This window comes from Aspergillus heteromorphus (assembly GCF_003184545.1).
Source record: "Aspergillus heteromorphus CBS 117.55 chromosome Unknown BO70scaffold_6, whole genome shotgun sequence".
Classification (NCBI taxonomy): Eukaryota; Fungi; Ascomycota; class Eurotiomycetes; order Eurotiales; family Aspergillaceae; genus Aspergillus; species Aspergillus heteromorphus.
Window position 1 is genome coordinate 1,099,687 of NW_020290411.1, and position 19,433 is coordinate 1,119,119.

General features: G+C 54.4%; 9 protein-coding genes across 9 annotated transcripts; 5 read left to right on the forward strand and 4 right to left on the reverse strand.

Annotated features, from left to right (window-relative positions):
- Nucleotides 1-325: 325 nt before the first annotated feature.
- BO70DRAFT_332906 (uncharacterized protein) lies at nucleotides 326-2,029 on the forward strand. Its single transcript, XM_025540937.1, has 3 exons — nucleotides 326-373; nucleotides 466-758; nucleotides 811-2,029. The coding sequence occupies exons 2-3, from the start codon at nucleotides 745-747 to the stop codon at nucleotides 1,778-1,780; spliced, it is 984 nt and encodes a 327-aa protein (XP_025401621.1). The 5' UTR covers nucleotides 326-373; nucleotides 466-744; the 3' UTR covers nucleotides 1,781-2,029.
- BO70DRAFT_360382 (calmodulin) lies at nucleotides 2,030-3,529 on the reverse strand. The gene is made up of 6 exons (XM_025542763.1): nucleotides 3,369-3,529; nucleotides 3,202-3,258; nucleotides 3,126-3,141; nucleotides 2,882-3,007; nucleotides 2,607-2,819; nucleotides 2,030-2,554 (listed from the first exon to the last, which is right to left on the reverse strand). The coding sequence occupies exons 1-6, from the start codon at nucleotides 3,369-3,371 to the stop codon at nucleotides 2,520-2,522; spliced, it is 450 nt and encodes a 149-aa protein (XP_025401622.1). The 5' UTR covers nucleotides 3,372-3,529; the 3' UTR covers nucleotides 2,030-2,519.
- A 1,556-nt stretch (nucleotides 3,530-5,085) lies between these two features.
- On the forward strand, nucleotides 5,086-6,785 carry BO70DRAFT_360383 (t-SNARE syntaxin TLG2). Its single transcript, XM_025542764.1, has 4 exons — nucleotides 5,086-5,347; nucleotides 5,418-5,950; nucleotides 6,014-6,357; nucleotides 6,421-6,785. Exons 1-4 carry the CDS (start codon nucleotides 5,325-5,327, stop codon nucleotides 6,709-6,711), a joined length of 1,191 nt encoding a protein of 396 aa, XP_025401623.1. The 5' UTR covers nucleotides 5,086-5,324; the 3' UTR covers nucleotides 6,712-6,785.
- Nucleotides 6,774-8,743, reverse strand: BO70DRAFT_360385 (CTD-interacting domain-containing protein). Its single transcript, XM_025542765.1, has 5 exons — nucleotides 8,381-8,743; nucleotides 8,231-8,322; nucleotides 8,120-8,178; nucleotides 7,925-8,066; nucleotides 6,774-7,873 (listed from the first exon to the last, which is right to left on the reverse strand). The coding sequence occupies exons 1-5, from the start codon at nucleotides 8,476-8,478 to the stop codon at nucleotides 7,020-7,022; spliced, it is 1,245 nt and encodes a 414-aa protein (XP_025401624.1). The 5' UTR covers nucleotides 8,479-8,743; the 3' UTR covers nucleotides 6,774-7,019.
- Nucleotides 8,744-8,882: 139 nt separating this feature from the next.
- On the forward strand, nucleotides 8,883-10,431 carry BO70DRAFT_360386 (clathrin light chain CLC1). Its single transcript, XM_025542766.1, has 4 exons — nucleotides 8,883-9,024; nucleotides 9,084-9,325; nucleotides 9,389-9,495; nucleotides 9,583-10,431. The coding sequence occupies exons 1-4, from the start codon at nucleotides 8,985-8,987 to the stop codon at nucleotides 9,932-9,934; spliced, it is 741 nt and encodes a 246-aa protein (XP_025401625.1). The 5' UTR covers nucleotides 8,883-8,984; the 3' UTR covers nucleotides 9,935-10,431.
- BO70DRAFT_360387 (Hsp90 co-chaperone CDC37) lies at nucleotides 10,182-12,279 on the reverse strand. The gene is made up of 2 exons (XM_025542767.1): nucleotides 11,125-12,279; nucleotides 10,182-11,068 (listed from the first exon to the last, which is right to left on the reverse strand). Exons 1-2 carry the CDS (start codon nucleotides 12,084-12,086, stop codon nucleotides 10,558-10,560), a joined length of 1,473 nt encoding a protein of 490 aa, XP_025401626.1. The 5' UTR covers nucleotides 12,087-12,279; the 3' UTR covers nucleotides 10,182-10,557.
- A 155-nt stretch (nucleotides 12,280-12,434) lies between these two features.
- Nucleotides 12,435-15,301, forward strand: mdr2 (ATP-binding cassette permease mdr2). Its single transcript, XM_025542768.1, has 3 exons — nucleotides 12,435-13,832; nucleotides 13,884-14,519; nucleotides 14,572-15,301. Exons 1-3 carry the CDS (start codon nucleotides 12,597-12,599, stop codon nucleotides 15,052-15,054), a joined length of 2,355 nt encoding a protein of 784 aa, XP_025401627.1. The 5' UTR covers nucleotides 12,435-12,596; the 3' UTR covers nucleotides 15,055-15,301.
- Nucleotides 15,302-15,745: 444 nt separating this feature from the next.
- BO70DRAFT_202071 (nucleoside transmembrane transporter FUN26) lies at nucleotides 15,746-17,220 on the forward strand. The gene has a single exon (XM_025538602.1). It carries the CDS (start codon nucleotides 15,857-15,859, stop codon nucleotides 17,027-17,029), a length of 1,173 nt encoding a protein of 390 aa, XP_025401628.1. The 5' UTR covers nucleotides 15,746-15,856; the 3' UTR covers nucleotides 17,030-17,220.
- A 376-nt stretch (nucleotides 17,221-17,596) lies between these two features.
- Nucleotides 17,597-19,344, reverse strand: BO70DRAFT_332931 (CCDC47 family protein; the record flags this gene model as incomplete). The annotated part of the gene is made up of 3 exons (XM_025540938.1): nucleotides 19,076-19,344; nucleotides 18,077-18,944; nucleotides 17,597-17,972 (listed from the first exon to the last, which is right to left on the reverse strand). Exons 1-3 carry the CDS (start codon nucleotides 19,140-19,142, stop codon nucleotides 17,597-17,599), a joined length of 1,311 nt encoding a protein of 436 aa, XP_025401629.1. The 5' UTR covers nucleotides 19,143-19,344.
- Nucleotides 19,345-19,433: the final 89 nt, after the last annotated feature.

The window sequence follows — 19,433 nt, forward strand, 5'->3', positions numbered from 1 at the left end:
AGTGGAGTGGAGTGGAGGCGGGCCTGGCAAGTGGGAGAAAGTGGGCAAAAGTGGGCGAAAGTGGGCGAAAGTGGGCGAAAGTGAGCGAAAGTACGGAGTCGAGACGGAGGTCGGACTGTCGGAGACTCGGAGTGCCAGAAACCAGCCAAGCCGCCAGAGATCCTTTACGCGCGGCGCCCGAATCCGCAGGCCACGGTTTGCCTGGTTTGCACTATCTTGCGGCCTGCCCTTCCAGGCAGCGATACGGGTTTGCGCCAAGCTGATGGGTCGAGTATCAAACCGCCATCATGATTCGCGGCCAACACCCCAACACCCAGAACAGCCAGAGGAGTTCTCGCGCTACGAACACCCATTCGGATCATTCCATTAGTCTGTTAGTACTCAGGGTCCCGGCCAAGGCATCAGCCTTATGCTGATCCCTCCCTAATCCCCATTACCCATGTATATTTGACTAATCCCCCATAGACATGACATGAATTAAACTCCTCGGCACAATTTAACATCTGAGCTACACAGTACACCAAATCAGTCCTATTGGACCTCTACTCTGACCCACCACCTACTATCTCTACTGTGCATTACCTTCTACATAGTAGAACCACCACCTCTGTCTCTCCCCTTCCAGCATCCTCCACCTCAATTCTCCAAACCGGCACGTGCCTGTCTCCAGAGCCCCCCAGGCTAGATCACAAAGAAAACGCCAACAGGGCATTCTCCTGTCACGCCCGTCACCTCCCAATCAAAATGCCTATCACAGGGTAAGCGCCCTCCCACCCTGGCACCAGATCAAACTCCTAACCCCCCATCCAGGGTCTACTTCATCCCATCCAACCCAAATGCATCCACCGTGCTCGCAACCATCACCGAGCGCCTCCACACAGCCCTCGCAGACGAGCCCACGCTCATAGGCCGCTGGTTCCTCGAGCACAAGCTAATGCGAGATACGCCATCATGCGTGCCCGCCTCCGCCTCCCAGCGACAACTCCAACCGCGCTACATGCAATTCCTCTCTCTCTCCTTCCACTCAAACCATGGCTTCATCTACACCTCACAGACACCAGGGAACGGCACCCAGCATCCACCCACCGCCGGGAACCCTGCCTCGACGACCCCCAACCCATCCAACCCCGCACAGTCATCCTCCTCCGGCCCAATGATCATGACGACCGTGCCTCTCCCCTCCTGTAGCGCTCTATTCCAGCATTTCGGCTACGCGTGTCAACCCCTCTGGTGCCATCGACACACGGTCACCGTCCCCGCCGGCGTGGTCTACGACGTGGGCGATTTCCGGGTGCGCATCGGCGATGTCCGGCAGACCCAGCCGGCCGTGAGAGTCCGCGGCACGGTCGTAGAGATCGAATACCGGGGTCCGTCGCTAGTGGATTCCATTTCGGCGCAGAGTCTCGCCAGGAAGGCCAGGGCTGCGCAAATGGGCCCTGCCTTTGCTACTGCCCTGGATGACGACGATGATGATGACTCCGGGGTCGATATGGCGTTCGCTGAGGGCATCGAGGATGCGGATGTTGATGCGGAGTATGCGGCGAGTGCGGCGCTGATTCGCGAGTTTTGGGCCCGTTTGGGCGTGGATGGCGCGAGGGAGGCGATTCTGTTGCCCGATGTGGGTAAGGAGGCGAAGGATCGCTTGAGAAAGCTGAGGCAGCCTGTCAGGCAGACGGTGCTTGATGATAAGGGCGGTTTTCAGGTGGATGAGGATCCCGATCCTGATGCTGGGGTCGATGTGGCGAGGCAGTTTATGGAGATCTTTAGATTTAATCGGTAAGGGGAGAATTCGCGATTGTAGTAATGTTGATATACCCTTACCTCTTAACGATATCCTATTTGGTCATCTGGTTTATTGGTCGGCGTGTGGTCCCTTACAGTACCTGGCCTCGATACGAGAACGCTCAAGGACCACAATAGTTGGCCGCGTAGCGTTACCTGTCATATTTTGGGTGCTTATCGTTACATAAGTCTTGAAAGTACTTAATACCCTAGTTGGAACTACGAATTGGCTTTGACAAAATGCGACGCGAGTTATGTCAAGTATGTTTGCAAGTGCACCCGGCGGCTAACCAGTGCATTATCTTCATGTAATTGAGTCGCTACGAAAAATCAGATGATTAGGGAAGCAGACTCGGAAAGGCAAGGCCACAGGGAGATTTGTGCATCGGGGAAAAGACTTGAGAGGAAAGATATGCATCAGGAAGACAAGCATTCCTGCCAAGACACAACAGAGAAACACCGGGCAAGCGTGGGGGACATTCTGATCCCTTATCTAACACCTCATCCCCAGCTCGCTCGGACCAGTCTAGACTTCAAGGTCACTTCTACCGTTCCGTGCAACAACAGAACCAACAATGATGATGGAAAACGCTCGACGGTTACAGGCAGTGAGAGTCATAGCCAAATGAAGAGACTACAGGCGACGGTATGAGAAACAAGGCGGGACATAGTGAGGTTGATTTCATTTGCTCCCACCCTTTCCGCTAACGCAATAGAAATAGAACATGGAGAACCGTTTATTTTTGCATCATGAGCTGGACGAACTCATTGTCTGGGAGGCGATTAGTATGTCAAGCAGAGCGGGGCATGGGTGGGAAACAAACAGTCAATACGGCCGTCACCGTCCTGGTCCGCCTCGCGGATCATCTCATCAACCTCATCATCGGTGAGCTTCTCGCCGATGGAGGTCATGACGTGGCGCAGCTCCGCGGCGGAGATGAAACCGTTGTTGTCGCGGTCGAAGACCTTGAACGCCTCACGGATCTCCTCCTCGGAATCGGTGTCCTTCATCTTACGGGCCATCATGGTAAGGAATTCTAGCCAAAGTCAACATCTAGTCCGCATTCCTGCCCCTCGTGGGATGGAGCCGATCACATACCAGGGAAATCGATGGTGCCGTTGTTGTCAGCGTCGACCTCGTTGATCATGTCCTGCAACTCAGACTCGGAGGGGTTCTGGCCGAGAGAGCGCATCACAGTGCCCAGCTCCTTGGTGGTGATCTGGCCTGTACACCGAATAGAATCAGCATTATGGGTCTATTTCATCGAATTATCGCCTTCGAGGCCCAGCGGTCGGGGCGGTTGACAACGCCGAACGTTGAGGGGTGAGGAGCGGGAACCCACCATCGCCATCCTTGTCCTATTTACGCAAAAGGGCTCGTTAGCCTGTGTTCCAGTAAGGGGTTTCTGAATTACTCACAAAAAGGGAGAAGGCCTCCTTGTACTCGGAAACTTGCTCTTCGGTCAGAGAGTCGGCCTAGACGATGCGATGTCAGCAATTCTGTCGAGAGTGCCAGGCAGATCTGCCCCGCAAAGTGGGGGATTCTCGACGCAGCAGGCGAGAACGGTGAGGGGGAAGGCACAAACCATGGTTAATATGGAGAGTGATAGGTCACAGGGAGTGAAGGAGAGCTGTCGGGTATGAAAGGAAGAAGCTGGGAAGCTGATGGGTTGACGGTAGCGGCAAAAGTAGTGGGGGAGGAGGAGGTGCTGAAGGTGGAAGATGATTTAAGGGGAACCCGAATCGATCATAATAATCCAGGGCCACTGAGCTGCCTGCCTGGTAAGGCGGTCGCTTATGCCTGAAACGTGAAACGTGACCCGCCCAGGCCAGCTGCTGCCCGCCCGCCCGCCGAAAGGCGACCGTCACCGTCAACTCAATAATACAGGGTTCGGTTGAGGCATCATCAGCAACTTCCGTAGGACGCACGTGGCGAACCCAACCGATATTAAAGACATTTACCATTCAAGTCTAAACAGTGGGACTCGTTATCTTTCACGTCCTGGTGGTGATGCACTTCTACAATTACTGTTGGCTATGCTAGTGGCTTGGCTTGTTGGTTAGTAGACAACATTCAATCAGCTAAAAACGACGTATTTAAAAAAAGAAACATCCTGTTCTGCCGTATCCCCCGTTGCCTTACAAGGCTCGGTCAAATGGCTGCAAGTTGGGGGCAGCCTTGTGCAGCCTTATAGCAGTAGAATGGTATACCAGGCTCTGTCACCCCTGGCCGTACCAAAGCTTAAGGACAATGAGTCCCGCCTGCTTTTCCAGGCCCAACCTTGTTCAACCGCTCTCTTCGAACCTTCCCACGAAGCATCTTTGTTCCTGTTTATTCACCAATACAGTTGAATCCTCGAGCGCACCCAGTCCCTCTCAATCTTCCCCCCCCCCCCCGTTTTCCCGGGGTTAACCACCCGCAATGCATATCTAGATGCTGCATCCATGCACGCTGAGAATTTGAAGACATAATATCTGCACCTAGCGTGACTGAACAAATAAACCGACAATGCAATTGTTTGACAGCCTCCTTAAATACTATAGCCTCGTCGGGTCTCCATTGAAAGCTACGGGGTACACCCGGGTAAACCTATCCATTGTCGCAGTAAGCTGATCATCTGTCATCCAAGATTAGGTAAATGTGTACGCAGTACTGTATTAAGTCACCCAATGAATCCTCCTCAATATGCATAGACGCGATGCTGATCGATAACTTCCTGCGGGGAAGGATTGACGACGAAGCATTCTGCCATGGACCTGTCACAAGCTTGGCATCAGCTAATCTAAAAAGCCCGACGGTCAATATGAATTCTTACTGCCGTTGTTTTTACTACTATATTGCCGGCTCTATGGCTGTCTAGAGAGAAATAAACACTCCCGCTCTACCAAGGAATACTTTACCAAGACATGCTATGGAGGTGGCAGGACCTGTACAAGTACTCCGTACAAGCCTGAGCTACTATGTAGAAAAAGCGCTTGCACCAAGGATGTCAGCAATGCTGGGAATGAGCTTTAGTCCCTATACCGATTGACTTGAACGCAAGAGTCATATGGATAATTCAATCCCCATGATATACAGCAAGGTTGTATCCTATTCCGGACACGGTGCTCTGTAAAATCCAGATGCATCATCTTGCATCATTCATTGGGCCCAGCCATCAGGGCCGACATCGTGGCTGACGTAATAAATTTGGATCGGCAGCGTGGATACCGCATTGGGACTGGGGCGGTCGTCCCTTCATGTGCAACATGGAGATCGAAGCTCCCGAAGTACAGAGGTGCTATCGGACTCCCCTCGCTGCATACAACTCTCTCTACGCGGACACGGCCTCTCCTCTCTCTTCATTCATTCTCTGTCTTCCCTATACCATATTTGCGGCATTTCATAAACTTCCCGCCCTTGTTTGCTTTCACGCACTTCCTCCGATCCTATCCCTGACCCGACCATGACCAGGGTAGCCTAAGAGCGCCCGCCCTCACCCCCCGTCCGCCGAAGGATAACCGCAGAACAGCCCACGCCCTCCACCTACCTACCCTCCACAATGTGGCGCGACCGCACAAACCTGTAATACATCACACCCCGGTCCATCATTCGCAGCGAATCAAACCAACTAACCGTCCCCGAAACTGTACAGCTACATCTCCTACCGGCAGTCGTTTACGCATCATCCAGCCAAGAAGCCACGTTATCTCGGAGCATCCAATGGCTTCTCCGACGCGCTGTCGCAGCCCGAAGAAAGCCGCCGGCTCATTTCCGAGACAGGAGGACTCGACGACGATGGCGACGCGATCATCGAGATGGACGTCCTGCCCCCGCGCTGGATCGATATACAGGAAGAAGTGACGGAACTACTCACCGACATCGCCCAGAAATCCGCCCACCTGGACAAGCTCCACCAGAAGCACATTCTCCCCGGGTTTGGCGACGACGAGGCACGGAAGCAGGAAGAAGCTGTCATAGAGCGATTCACGCAGGAGATCACGCGAGCCTTTCACGATTGCCAGAAGGCCGTCCAGAAGATCGAAGTGATGGTGCGGGAGGCAAGACAACAGGGCGCATCGAGCAGTGGAGATGAGACCATGGCGAAGAACCTGCAGATATCGCTCGCCCAGAGGGTGCAGGAGGCAAGCGCTCGGTTTCGGAAGAAGCAGAGCAATTACCTGAAGAGTAAGCTTTTCCGGGACTGCCGTTTGTTCCTTCGTTTGGTGAGCTAATCGCATGGACCGGTAGAGTTACGAGGCATGGAGGGTGCATCCGCACCGTTTGAACGTTCCCCGACGCCAATGCAGAACCCTTACACAGACCCGTCCCTGATGGAATCGGATGCCGACAAGTCCTTCTCGCAGTCGACGCTTATGCAAACGTCGCAGCGACTGACGGGCCAGAACGACGCCGCCATCGAGCAAAGGGAGCGCGAAATCAACGATATCGCAAAGGGCATTATCGAGTTATCCGATATTTTCCGAGAGCTACAAGCCATGGTCATTGACCAGGGAACTATGCTGGACCGGATAGACTACAACATTGAGCGGATGGGCACCGAGGTCAAGGCCGCGGATAAAGAGCTCAAAGTGGTACGTTCGCGTCCGATGCGGTGTGTACCACGTCAAAGTTACTAATTCATCTACCCCGCGCAGGCCACAAATTATCAACGACGCACAGTGAAGCGTAAAGTCATGCTACTACTGGCGATCCTGGTCGCGGGCATGTTTATCATTCTACTGGTCAAGCCGAAGAGACACGATTCCCCGGATCCCGCCCCAGCACCAGCGCCGCCGTCGCCACCGCCGCCGTCTTCCCCGCAAAATGACCTGCCGCCCGCCATAGAACCCCGGACAACACTCGAAACCATATACCGTCGGCGGAGGCGCCCGTCTACCTCCCGGGTTACAAGGAACAAATGGGGGGATCCGGACATATATCGATAGCTTGCATGTCGAGATTTCCAATGATAATAATAATGAGACCAATTCAACGGACGCAGTTCGTGGATCAATTGATTGGGGATTTGCTACTTGTCCAACGGACATCAGATTTAGAAAAACAAAGAAATATTCCTGATTCATAGACATTGGATATCCAGCCATTATCGTAACAAGCAAGGATGGCTGTGCCCCCCTGCCAGGAATGAAATAACTACAGACCGAGCAGATAAATGGAAAAATATTCGGATCAAAGGGAATCAAAGAAATGTTTTGGGCATATGGTGTCGCCCGTGCGGTGCATGGACATGGCTCTACTGCTGAGCATCACCCTCTTGTTTCAGGAGCTCAGCAACATCGGCATCCAGATCACCGCTTGCAAACTGCGCATAGTCTTCCTCTTCATGGGTGACCTTGCGCTTTTTGGCGTGCAGCCCGTTGGAGCCATCCAGCTGGTTCTCATCCAATGCCACATGAGGCATGTCTGACGCAGAAAAAGGATTGGCGGTGTGTCCGAATCCTGGCAGAGTGAAGCCACCCAGCACTTGGGGTTGAGTGGTTGCTGCAGCGAAGTTCGCATCTTGGGCCTCCTGTTTGGGAGAGCCAACAGGGGTAAGGGCCTCCACGGGCGGAGGAGTGAGAGCCTCGACCTCAGGACGGGCAGCGGATTCTGCCTCCATTCCGATCTCTCCATGATTGATCGCGGGCGAATTTTCAGCAGACAGTCCCCGCATGATCCCATCCTCAACATCTCGCTTTGTCACTTCCGTCTCCGCCTTTCTCTCCGCCAGCTGCGTGGCCATAGATTGCTCCTTCGACAGGGCCGAGCGATTGGTTTCAAGAAGCTTCTCCAAGCCGTCGATGAGCGCAAGGCGGGACTTGATGACCTCTGAGACAGAGCTCTCGGCGTTTGCAAGCGCTTTCAGCAGCTGGCTGAGCCGTGCGGCGTGCACTGGAGGTGTGGGCAACGGCGTGCTGGGATCGTGCATCTTATCATACTCCGCATTGGCTGCTGTGGCCGACGCGGCGGAAGCCACTGTAGCTTTGGAGAGGGCTACCTGCAGGGGAACCAGAGGTTGGAGTTCAGACGGTGTTGAGCCCGACGAAGTCGAGAAGAGTGATCCTCCTAGCAATGGCTTCTTACCGGTCGAGCGCGATTTGTCGATTTCTGTAACCAAATCAGTAAAATACATCAGACAGACGGTCAGAAGCGCCTTACCGTCCACTCGAGCCTCGACGGCATCTTGGATCGGAATCTCGAAGATCCCTCTCTGCCTCCACACTTCGACCACCCGACGAATCTTCTGTTGGATGTCATTTGAGGAGCCCTTGTACGCAGTGGCTGTGGCCTCTGCAATGATCTGGTACGTGTCAGCCTCCGCTATCTTCCTGGGCTCGGTATGGTGACACTGACCGGCGAAAACGCGATGAGAAAGTCTTCCTTTCGCCGCGCTCTTGATTGTTGCGCGACCTCTGTCAACTTTGTTAGTGCCGGACTACCACCGACAAGGCGGGCGGTCCCTACCATTCGCTAGATATATCAGGTTCAATCTTTTCGGGGCTGGCGAATCGCGGAGCTTTTGCAGCCAGAGTTGCGCGGTACGTTCGGCATGTCTCCTAATGATCAGAGACATATTAGTGCACATCTTGGATAGATAAACAGCTGGCGAATTACCTGTGAAACATAACCCATTGCGCAACCGTGACAATACCCTCCTGTGTCTCGTTGAGGGCCGAAAGCTTTGCTTTCACAGCATCATCCGTATACGCCATTGTAGATTGAGAATCAAATGATCAAGGACGAAGGGGTCGGTGGAAAAAGCAATGAATAATGTGCCAGTACAGTATGTCTCACTCGTCGCAAGCCAGAGCTCTGGGTAGCTGGTATTCAGCTATTCCCTGGGCGCGTATGGACAAATGAATGACAATCGCTCAATCACCGGGGAGAGAGTGACAGCAAAGAGAGCCGCCAGAGTCCGAATCAAGAGGATGAAGGACGGCTGAGAGAGATCTGGGACTCGGGAGATCAGAAGTGAAGGTGAAAAGGCTCCTGAGGGGAGTGAAGCTCGTCCGTCCGTCGCACCTGCACTCAAGCTCGCCGACCGCCCAGCGCGGCAGAATCCGGGGGGTTCTCCAGTCATGGAACTGCCCCGTCCGCATCCTCCAGACGCCAGCTGGAGCCTCACATCCCTGATTCCCCTCATTTCCCCCCATTCTCTTGCTTAGCACCTGCCTACCGATCGCACCTTACTCTACTCTCATCACCACAATCAACAACCATGGCGGATCGTTTCCCTTCATTGGAGGACTTCTCTGCGGGTGAGCCGTCCGCATCATCGCCGCCAACCCAACGCTACATGACACTAACCGGTTTCCAGGCCAGACGGAAGTTGTCGAGACCAACGGTGCCGATGAGAGCGACTTCCTGGCTCGCGAGCGCGCTGCCCTCGGCGACGATGCTGAGCAGTTCGCTACTCCTCAAGATCTCGTCGCCTCCGACGATGTAAACAATGACGACGACTTACTGGGTGGTGCGGATGACGCTCCGGCCGGCGGTGCTGGGCCTCAGGAGCTCGCGGGTTTCGAGTCTTCTTTCCCGGCTCTCGACACACAGAATGAGGTAAGAAGCATGCTCGCGCGATCATTGAAGTGTCCAGATTCTAACGTTTCTGCGATCCAACAGCAAGTTGCCCCTGGCGGTACGATCACTGGGTCGGGCGCTCCCTTCCCCCCTACCGGCTACTCCAACTACACCTACCAAGCGCCAGATGAGGAGCCAGAGCCCGTCAGGTACGTCAAATCTACGATGCGAGAGCCACGCTTTACATCATTACCGGAACAACCGATTGGAGTATGTGCTAATTCCGGAACCCTTAGGGAATGGCGTGAGCGGCGAGATGCGGATATCCAACGTCGGGCGGAGCTCTCGGAAGAGAAGAAGGCAGCCACCGTCAAGAAGGCTCAGGAGGATATCGATGACTTCTACGTCTCCTACAACAACAAGACAGACAAGCTCCGTGCCCAAACCAAAGCGGAAGCCGAACAGTTCCTGGCCAATCGGGAGGACACGTCTTCTGGTGGTACTAGCTGGGAACGTATTGCCAAACTAGTTGATGTGTCTGGCAAGGGAACTAAGGGTGGCGCCAGCGGTTCTGGCAAGCAGAGGTTCCGCGAGTTGCTTGTCGATCTCAAGAAGGACCAGAACGCCCCCGGTGTCAGCGGTGTCTAAGCAATTGGTTCTTTAGGGTGAATACCTCGCAATCGTCCCGGAGGTGCGGACGGGCCGACATCTGCCAAAGAGGACTTTGGAGCGATGGTATCAGACCCAGAAAGCGGAAAAGAATTGAAGCACCTTTGGAGATTATTCCCTATCCTCTGCATTCCAGCGCCTCTCATCACGACCCTCATCTACTCTCACCTCCAGGTGCATATCACGTTCTCAAATGGACCGTACATTTTAACACAGAATACTCCCCGTCCATGAGCTAATGGCTTATTTCCCCACACATGTGTCTTTATTCAATTCTTAAACGCATGTCTTTTTATCTTGCTTATTTCCCTTGACCTAGGTAGATTACATGCACATTGGAACCTTTTAATCGCTTCTTCTGACACGTCCTACTATACCTAAACAAAGGGCAATCCCTGGTCAAGCTGTCGCAAGATCAAGTGGGTAAAATATGTACATGTTACAAGGAACAAACAGTGACACATTAAACCCTGCAAATGGGCGCATGAATAGCACTATTAATAGCAATTTTGGGACACGCCGAACCAATAGTAAGGTAGAGTCGCTCTCAAACAATACATGCTACAGTCATTCAGATTATGCATATCCAATTATACATGTCCTTAGTCCAGCTCAGTGACATCACCTCCGGGCTCTCCAACCTCTTCCAGTGCCGCCTCTCTTTCCCTCTTATTCTCCGCCTCGATCTCCTCCAGCTTCTTACGGCCTTCTTCCGTGGTCGCGTCAACGATGCCCTCCTCAAGGCTCAGCATCCCACTCTCGCCAAGCTTCTCGACGACATCTTCCGCTTCCTCCACGCTCATCTTCCCGAGAACCTTGTTGACCTCGTCCAGGGACTCCGAGGCCAGTGCCTTCTGCAAGTCCTTGGAGAAGGAGTCGTAGATCTTGCGCGCCTCAATCTCAATGGGTTCGCTGCTCTCCGCAGAGGGAAGGTTGATGGTGATCTTGGTGTTGGGGTCAACCGCATGCAGCTGGATCTGCTCCACTCCGGCCGGGTCGTTGGACGCAGAGCTATCCTTCGCGATTTCCGCAGCACGGGTCTTGATTTTGTTGTAGGTTTGGTTGACGTCGTTTCTGAAAAGGGTTCCCGCCTGGTGGTCCGCCGTCGTGATACTATACACATATACCTGTCAGTAGGTTGTCTGATTAAAGGGGGTTTGCATACGCACCGCTTGAAGAAAAGCGAGATGCCGTCGCGGCCGAGAGAGCGGCAGTACTGCAGTAACAGACCGTGGTGGACACACTGGCGAGCGTAGTCGTCCTTTCCTTCCATCTGGCTGTTGAACGCCTCGACCAGTAGACCGTCCGTTTCCTTCTCGGCAACAATCGTCGGGTTCGCGGAGATGAACTGGAGCAGACTGCGATAGTCGCTGCGGTTGATCTTCGCAAAGCGCTTGGCAAGGTCGCTGGCCTTGATGTCCTCCGGATCCTCCTCCTCGTCGTCATCGGCGGCGGCGGCGGCAGGTTGGGATGAACCCGCTCCGGGGTTCAGGAGCTCGACCGTTGACGTCTGCCCTGAAGCTGCCTTGCTCTGGGTCGCGTCTGCCTTGGCAACGTGAGAAGTGTTGAAGCCTTCGTGCAGCTGATCGCTTGTGATTTTGCTGCCCTCTTCCTTTTCAAGTTGAGCGAGTCTCTGGTGCAGCTCCTTCTGCAGGTCTTGCACCTTGCCCTTGTGTTCCTGCACACCATTAAGGTATCCCTGGTAGACGTTCTCGGTGCTGACTTCGCCCATCTCCTTCTTGACTTGGTCGACCAAAGCGCTCATCATGTGTGAGTACTTGGGCTGCTCCTTCTCCTGTGTGTGGACACCCTCCGGAGCCGCGGGGGCCTGGTCCTGGGCCGGGTTCGCGGCGGATTCCATGAGATTGTGGAAGATGACCTCGTCGGCAGTCTTGGAGCCTTCGTTCTCCTTCAGGGACGTGAGAAGCTTATCGATGCGGGAGAGGAGGCCATCGTTGACAATGCGCTCGTACTTCAGGGTGTCGATCTCGTGGCGGCGCTGCACACGTTGCTGGTGGATTTGAGCCTGTTTGGCCCGGATGAACGACCGCTTGTCGACATTGGGGTGCACTTCAATATCGGAGTCGTCGGAGAGCTCCAGGGCGTCCCATTTGCTGTAGTCGAGGACCATCTTGCTGGTTGCGGGACAGTGTAAAAGGAGGGGTGAGAGTGGGGTAGAGGATGGAATGCGTATGTACAGGGCTGCAGCTGAAGGGGAGCAGGTGAGGTGGAAGTGATCGTGGATGACCAACGAGTCAGCAACCTTGGAGGGAGAGTCTGTGCGAGTCACCTAGTCAAGAACGGAGAAATACTATGAAGTGAAGCCTCCACCGCATCGTGCAGGCCTCATCGAAAGCTCTCGACCGGCTTGGACGGCGGCGGAATCTCGGCAGGCGGTGGCCCGGGGCAGAACGGCCGCCGATGCGAGGCCGAACGGCGATGGCCGGACTGGCGGCTTCACGGCTGACATTATTCGGTCCTCCCTACCGTCCGGCCGGTGTCCAAGAAAAGCGGTTGCTCTTGGCTGTGTCATGATTTACAGCAGACCTTCACTCATTATCTAGTGGGACATGGCATCCTGTGTACCTCGTGAGGCATCCATCTGAGCAGCCATCCGACTCCGCTTCTACTCTCGCCCGAAATGCGCGGGGCCAGGTTGCTGGCTTCCTGGGCCCCTGGGGTCCTACCCAAGCAGGGAACCCAGGTGCATGGAAGCATTCTGAACGAGTTCTATTGCAGAGCTCAGGCACCTCGGTCTGGACCTGGTGTTTTTGGTGGCTTCCGCCGACAGCTTTCCGGACTTTCGCGCCCATTACGCAATGACCTTTCCTTGACATCTGGACTACGCTTCCCTCACGGCAATGGCTCGCGGTTCTCTCTTATACAGTCACAACTAGCAGCACACTCCCGGCTTTTCACCTCGACGCAGCGGTCGTTGGACTCTAAGTCATCGGACTCCACGAAACCTACACAAACGGACAAGAAGATATCTCAGGACAATGAAGACGAAGATATAGACAAGGGGTTCGAGCTCTCCGAAAAAGCAGCCCAGGCTTCAAAGATCAACCTTTCCGCGAGGCTAGCGAAGGAGGGAGCTGGGGGGGATAAGGCCGGCTGGAAAGAGATATGGCGACTTCTGCTCATTGCGCGACCCGAAGCCAAAAAGCTCTCGCTTGCTTTCTTCTTCTTGCTCATTTCCTCTGGTATTACGATGTCCGTCCCCTTCTCGATTGGAAAGATCATGGATGCAGCTACCAAGTCCACTGAAGAAGGTGGTGGTGGCGACCTGCTCTTTGGTTTGAGCACAACGATGTTCTATGGCGCCTTGGCTGGAATTCTAACCTTGGGAGCCCTGGCCAACTATGGTCGCATTGTCATTCTACGTGTTGTTGGCGAACGTGTTGTGGCCAGGCTTCGTTCGAGCCTTTTCCGCAAGACTTTCGTCCAGGACGCAGAGTTCTTCGATGCGAACCGAGTGGGTGACTTGATCTCTCGACTTGGCTCTGACACTATCATCGTGGGTAAAAGCATCACGCAAAACCTGTCCGACGGGTTGCGCGCAACTGTTAGCGGTGTCGCTGGATTCGGTCTCATGGCTTATGTCAGTCTCAAACTGTCGAGTCTGCTGTTTATTTTGCTTCCTCCCATTGGCATTGCAGCCATGGTCTTTGGAAGGGCGGTCCGGAACCTCAGTCGCAAGATCCAGAAGAACCTAGGTACTTTGACCAAGATTGCAGAGGAACGTTTGGGCAACGTCAAGACCAGCCAGTCCTTTGCGGGGGAAGTCCTCGAAGTCAACCGGTACAACACTCAAGTGCGGAAAATCTTTGAACTCGGCAAGAAAGAATCCTTGATTAGCGCTACGTTCTTCAGTTCGGTATGTGTTTCTCGTCTGTCGATTGCTGCAAACTCCTGACAATATATTCAGACTGGCTTCATGGGTAACATGACGATATTGGTGCTCCTCTATGCTGGAAGTGCCCTGGTCCAATCTGGTGGCATTACGATAGGAGAGTTAACATCGTTCTTGATGTATACGGCCTATGCGGGCTCCAGCATGTTCGGTCTCTCCGGTTTCTACTCCGAATTGATGAAGGGTGTTGGAGCGGCCAGTCGTCTTTTCGAGTTGCAGGACCGTGAACCGACGATATCGCCCACCAAGGGCATCAAGGTCGACACCGCTCGGGGCCCTATCCGCTTCGAGAATGTCACCTTCAGCTACCCAACACGCCCTGCCGTTCCGATCTTCACGGATCTGAACTTTGAAATCCCGCAAGGAAAGAACGTCGCCATTGTCGGGCCGTCGGGAGGAGGAAAGTCGACCATTGCTTCGCTGCTGCTGAGATTCTACAACACGACTGGAGGACGTGTCTTGATTGACGGCAAGGACATTAGCAAGATGAACGCAAAGTCCCTCCGCAGGAAGATTGGTGTTGTCGCTCAGGAGCCTGTGCTTTTCTCTGGATCGATTGCCGATAACATTTCCTATGGCAGTGTACGGGCGAGTAGATCAGAGATTGTTGCAGCCGCCAGGAAAGCGAACTGCCAGTTTATCAGCGACTTCGTAAGTACCTCCCAACCTGTTTTCTGCCGTATCTTTTACTAACGCCTTCTAGCCTGACGGTCTTGACACTCAGGTGGGACCTCGCGGAGCTCAACTCTCCGGTGGACAAAAGCAGCGCATTGCCATTGCCCGCGCTCTCATCAAGAACCCCGATATTCTGATCCTGGACGAAGCCACCTCTGCTCTTGACGCGGAATCCGAGACACTGGTCAACAGTGCCCTTGCTGCTCTTCTTCGTGGCAACAACACGACGATCAGCATTGCTCACCGACTCTCCACCATCAAGCGTTCTGACACGATCATTGTTCTCGCCCCCGACGGAAAGGTGGCCGAACAAGGGTCCTTCGAAGAGCTTAGCGCTCGTCCCGATGGTGCGTTCACGAAGCTGATGGAATGGCAGATGAGCGGCGGCGAGACTACGTCAAAGGACGCTCCCATTAGCCCGGATACTGCCGAGAAGCTGTGGGAGTTGGAGAAGGAGGAAGCCGAGGCAGAGGCCGAAGCAGAGGCCGACGGCACCAAGCCAACACGGTGAAACGACGAATCTTCTGGATAGCCCAGGGTATCATCCTTTTTTTTAGCACATTTCTCTTCATATTGTTTGTTATATTGTTGGTTTGGTTTTCCTTTCAGCAGTGTAGAGTATTCGGCCCCTGGGGCACATACACTTTTGGCACTTTTGTCTAGACGGGTGGGCCACCTTCTGCGGATGTATCTAATATGGGAGATCTTGCCTGGAACGGGCAGCTCTGATGACCGGATAGATAAATATAATACCCATCTCCCATCTCAGCTGATTATTCCATACTGACTAGTGATATTATCTGACTGGTGGTGAGTCTATTAGTCACCCACCCGAACGTGACCGAGGCCGACCTTCCATTCTTGGCGACTGTCTCGCCCTCATGACCTCGACTGCTGCTCTCCTCCTCTCCTCCTCTCCTCTTCTCCTCTCCGTGCTCTTCCTTTCTCTTAACCCTACCACCAGCCATGGGCTGAGTTCCTTCCTAGAATCTGTCCCGCTACACCCCTCAACCAGGGACCACCACCCCCCCCTATACACCCCCAACAATGGAACGCATCCGGAGACTTATCGCTCCCCGGGCGACCTATGAGCCAATCTCGCAGCCAGCTGACCCCGAAGATGAGAGCAATCGCTCCGTCCACGAAGAACAAGAGGGGCAACAACCCCCCTTCTCTAAATACGAATATGCCGTGTTCTTTCTCCTGGGAGTGTCCATGCTATGGGCGTGGTACGTCATCAGCCGGAGCTCTCGCATTGACCGCAGCCCGTTTGTTGTCTAACCTTTACCGCAATGGAATGAATATATAGGAACATGTTCCTCGCCGCAGCGCCGTACTTCTACCGCCGATTCCACTCGGACGACTGGGCGGCGGCCCATTACCAGTCATCCATTTTGACCGTCTCGACCGTCACGAACCTGGGCTCGTCGTTCATCCTCGCCAAGCTGCAGAAGGGCGCGTCATACCCGAAGCGGGTCACTATCTCGCTGCTTATCAACATCGTTGTGTTCACGCTGCTTGCGTTCTCCACCATTCTGATGAAGGATGTCGCGGTCAGCACGTATTTCAGCTTCCTGATGGTCATGGTCTTCGGAGCTAGTCTGGCCACCGGCATCAACCAGAACGGTGTGTATGCCTATGTCTCCGGCTTCGGGAGAGAGGAGTATACCCAGGCGATCATGGGAGGGCAAGGCGTGGCGGGCGTTCTGCCATGTATCGTGCAGATTCTCTCTGTGATTTCAGTCCCCAGTAAGAAGGGCAAGGAGGGACAGCCAGTGCCGCAGGACTCGTCGAAGTCGGCCTTCGCGTACTTCATTACCGCGACCGCCGTGTCGACGTTTGCCCTTCTTGCCTTCCTCTCCCTCGTCAAGCGCCGCTCAATCAGAATCCTTCTCCAGGGAACAGATGACCAGAGCGACTCCGGTGTGTCCGACAGCGCCGCCAACAAGGCCGTCAGCCTCTGGACCCTGTTCAAGAAACTCCGCTTCATGGCCTCCGCCATCTTCCTCTGCTTCACCGTCACCATGACATTCCCTGTCTTCACCGCGGAGATCGAATCCGTCCGGGACGGTCCCGGTCGGTCGCGCCTCTTCGACCAGGCGGTGTTCGTCCCCCTGGCGTTCTTCTTCTGGAATGCCGGCGATTTGCTCGGCCGCATGCTAGTTCTGGTCCCCCGGTTCTCGCTGGTTCATCGCCCGTGGGCGTTGTTCGTGTTCTCTATCGCCCGAGCCGGGTTCATCCCCCTCTATCTGCTATGTAATATCCGTGGCAGGGGAGCTGTTATCCAGAGTGACTTCTTCTATCTGTTTGTTGTGCAGATATTGTTTGGTGTCAGCAATGGGTATCTGGGCAGTAATTGCATGATGGGGGCGGGGCAGTGGGTGTCCCCTGATGAGCGTGAACCGGCGGGTGGGTTCATGGCATTGATGCTTGTTGGCGGGTTGACTGCAGGGAGCTTGATGAGCTTTTTTGTTTCCAGTGCGTGATGTAGGATCTTTGATTGAGGTGCATATTAGGTGTTTGGTTGGGTATTTCAGTTAATAGATTGGTGCTTGACTGTAGTTTTGAGTAGAAACCGCTGTCACAGGTGAGGTGGTATATCAAGCAGGACATGAATCGTTTCAAATATGGGTTGGGCTGTACACAGCCAAGTACTTGGACACACGATGTCTTGTAAACAGACACACACAATACTCAACATTCAAAAAAGAAAGCCGGGTAAAGAAGCAATGTGCTTCAATACCATCAAGATACATTAATAGATCCGTACGATACGATCAGTATCAACCCCCATCCATAATCATCATCATCCATAACCCATCCATCCATCCATCCATCATCTTTCAGCCCATCCACCTGCCCACCTCCCTCCCAGGACCAAAAAGAATTACGAATACATTGTACATGAAGATATGCAACTCGGAGCAACAACGCAACGATGCACTTTTCCGCTCCCCTTCTCTCCTCTCCTCTCCTCTCCTCCCCTCTCCCTCCCACCAAACGAGAGAAAGCAAAAAAAAAAAAAAAAGAAAGAAAGAAAGAAAGAAAGAAAATTACGCCCGCCGGGTACTCTTCTTCATCATCCTGCGATGCTCCTTTTGTGACTCGCGCTCCAGGTACTTCTTCTGCTCGTCGGCCGACATACCACGGAGGAGACGCTCGCGGTCCTCCTTCTTGACCTTCTCGGCGGCGAGCCTGCGCTCCTCGGCCTTCTCCTCCTCGTCGGCGCGGCGCAGCTTCTTGATCTCCTCCTCGCGCGCGTTGCGGATCTTGCGCACCACTTCGGGACGCAGCCGGCCGACGGAGACGAGACGGTCGGCGAGACGGAGGAATTGGCTGAAGAGGGGCAGGGTGGAGGTGTAGCCTTCGGGGGAGGAGGGGAGGGAGGCGGCGAATTCGATCCGTTTGCGGGGGTGGGTTTCTTCGATTCTGCAGGATAATAGGATTAGTACATGAATGGATACCCTTCCTTCCTTCCTAGATCCCGTAATGGCTCAACCCTTCAAACGGAGGAGAGAGGGGGTGGAACTCACTTCAAAGGCTTATCAACGGGCTGATCCGTAACAATCAGATACTTGAAATCATTTCCGGCCTTCTCGAGCGCCTGGACCAATTCGGTGGTGATCATGGCATCGGTAATCTCTGCACTCTCCGTCATGACGGTAACCCAGTTGGGCAACTTATTATTATCCCTCGTGAAAGTCATACTGGCATCATAGCGATCGGTCCTGAACTTCTGCATGTAATTCTTGTGAACAACGGCCCAGATGAACCCATCGTACGTCGAGTTGTTGGTCTTGAGCGACGCGCCGCCGTCATTAGCCGGCACGGGGACAACATCCTTCTCCTTCCCGTCGAAGGTATACGCGGTGGCCTCGTAGACTTCCTCGGGGGCGGACCAGCTCTCAAACAGGAAACCGAGCACGGACTCCGTCCAGAAGGTGACGGGGTTATACCGCTTGGGCAACTTGATGGTGACGTCGACGAAGGCCACGTTCTGACGGCCGGTGGCGTAGGAGGCGAATTCCTGAGCCGAGCGTTCCTTGATCAGAGACTCCGGGGTGATGTCGTCGGGGGACGCGGCGCGGAGACCGTTGAAGCCCACGACGGCGAACTCGCTGCTCAGCGCGGTGCGGTGGGCTTGCGCCCATTCGCGCGCCTTGCGGCGGTTCTTGCGCGTGCCCCAGAAGTGGAAGATGACGATCAGCAGGATGATGGGCATCACCATGGCTTCCTGCATGAAGTCCTTCGGGGAGGTGCGTTCCCACACCCGGTACCATTTTGTGTAGGGGACTTGGGTGGCGGAGTCCAGGCCTTGGGTGTTCAGGGCTGGGGTCGAGGAGGAGCCCGCGACGAAGGAGGCTGGGGATGGGTTCGGGGCTTCAACGAAGTCGGCGAAGTCTGTGGGGGGTTGATGTTAGTGGTGGGGATGTTGGTTTGGAGGATGGGAGATGGGTTGGGGGGAGGGTAGTGGTGGTGGTTGAGGGAGCTAGGTGATGATGATGTTGTGTGAGGGAGACAGGCAGACTTACCATCGTCGAGCTTGGCCGGGTTGGAGGGCTGAGAGCCGCCAAAGACGTTCTTGAGCAGACCCGCCATGGTGGAGGGGGAGGAATTGGACGGTCTGGGGGGGGTTGACGGGCAGGAAACTGGCGACGTGGCGGAGGAAGAAAGAGGAAGAGGAAGAGGGAAGAGGAAGAGGAAGAGGAAGAGGGAAGCGAAGACGACTAGCAGGACTAGCTGTTAGTTGACGTTCGTCGCAAACCGATCGGAGCCGCGGTGGAGCCGACCGGCCTTCCAGTTCCCCCAACCCAACCCCAACAGGGAGATAAGCCATGGCCTAGATTGCCTGGGGAGATTAATGGAGATTACTCTTTTCTCATACTCATT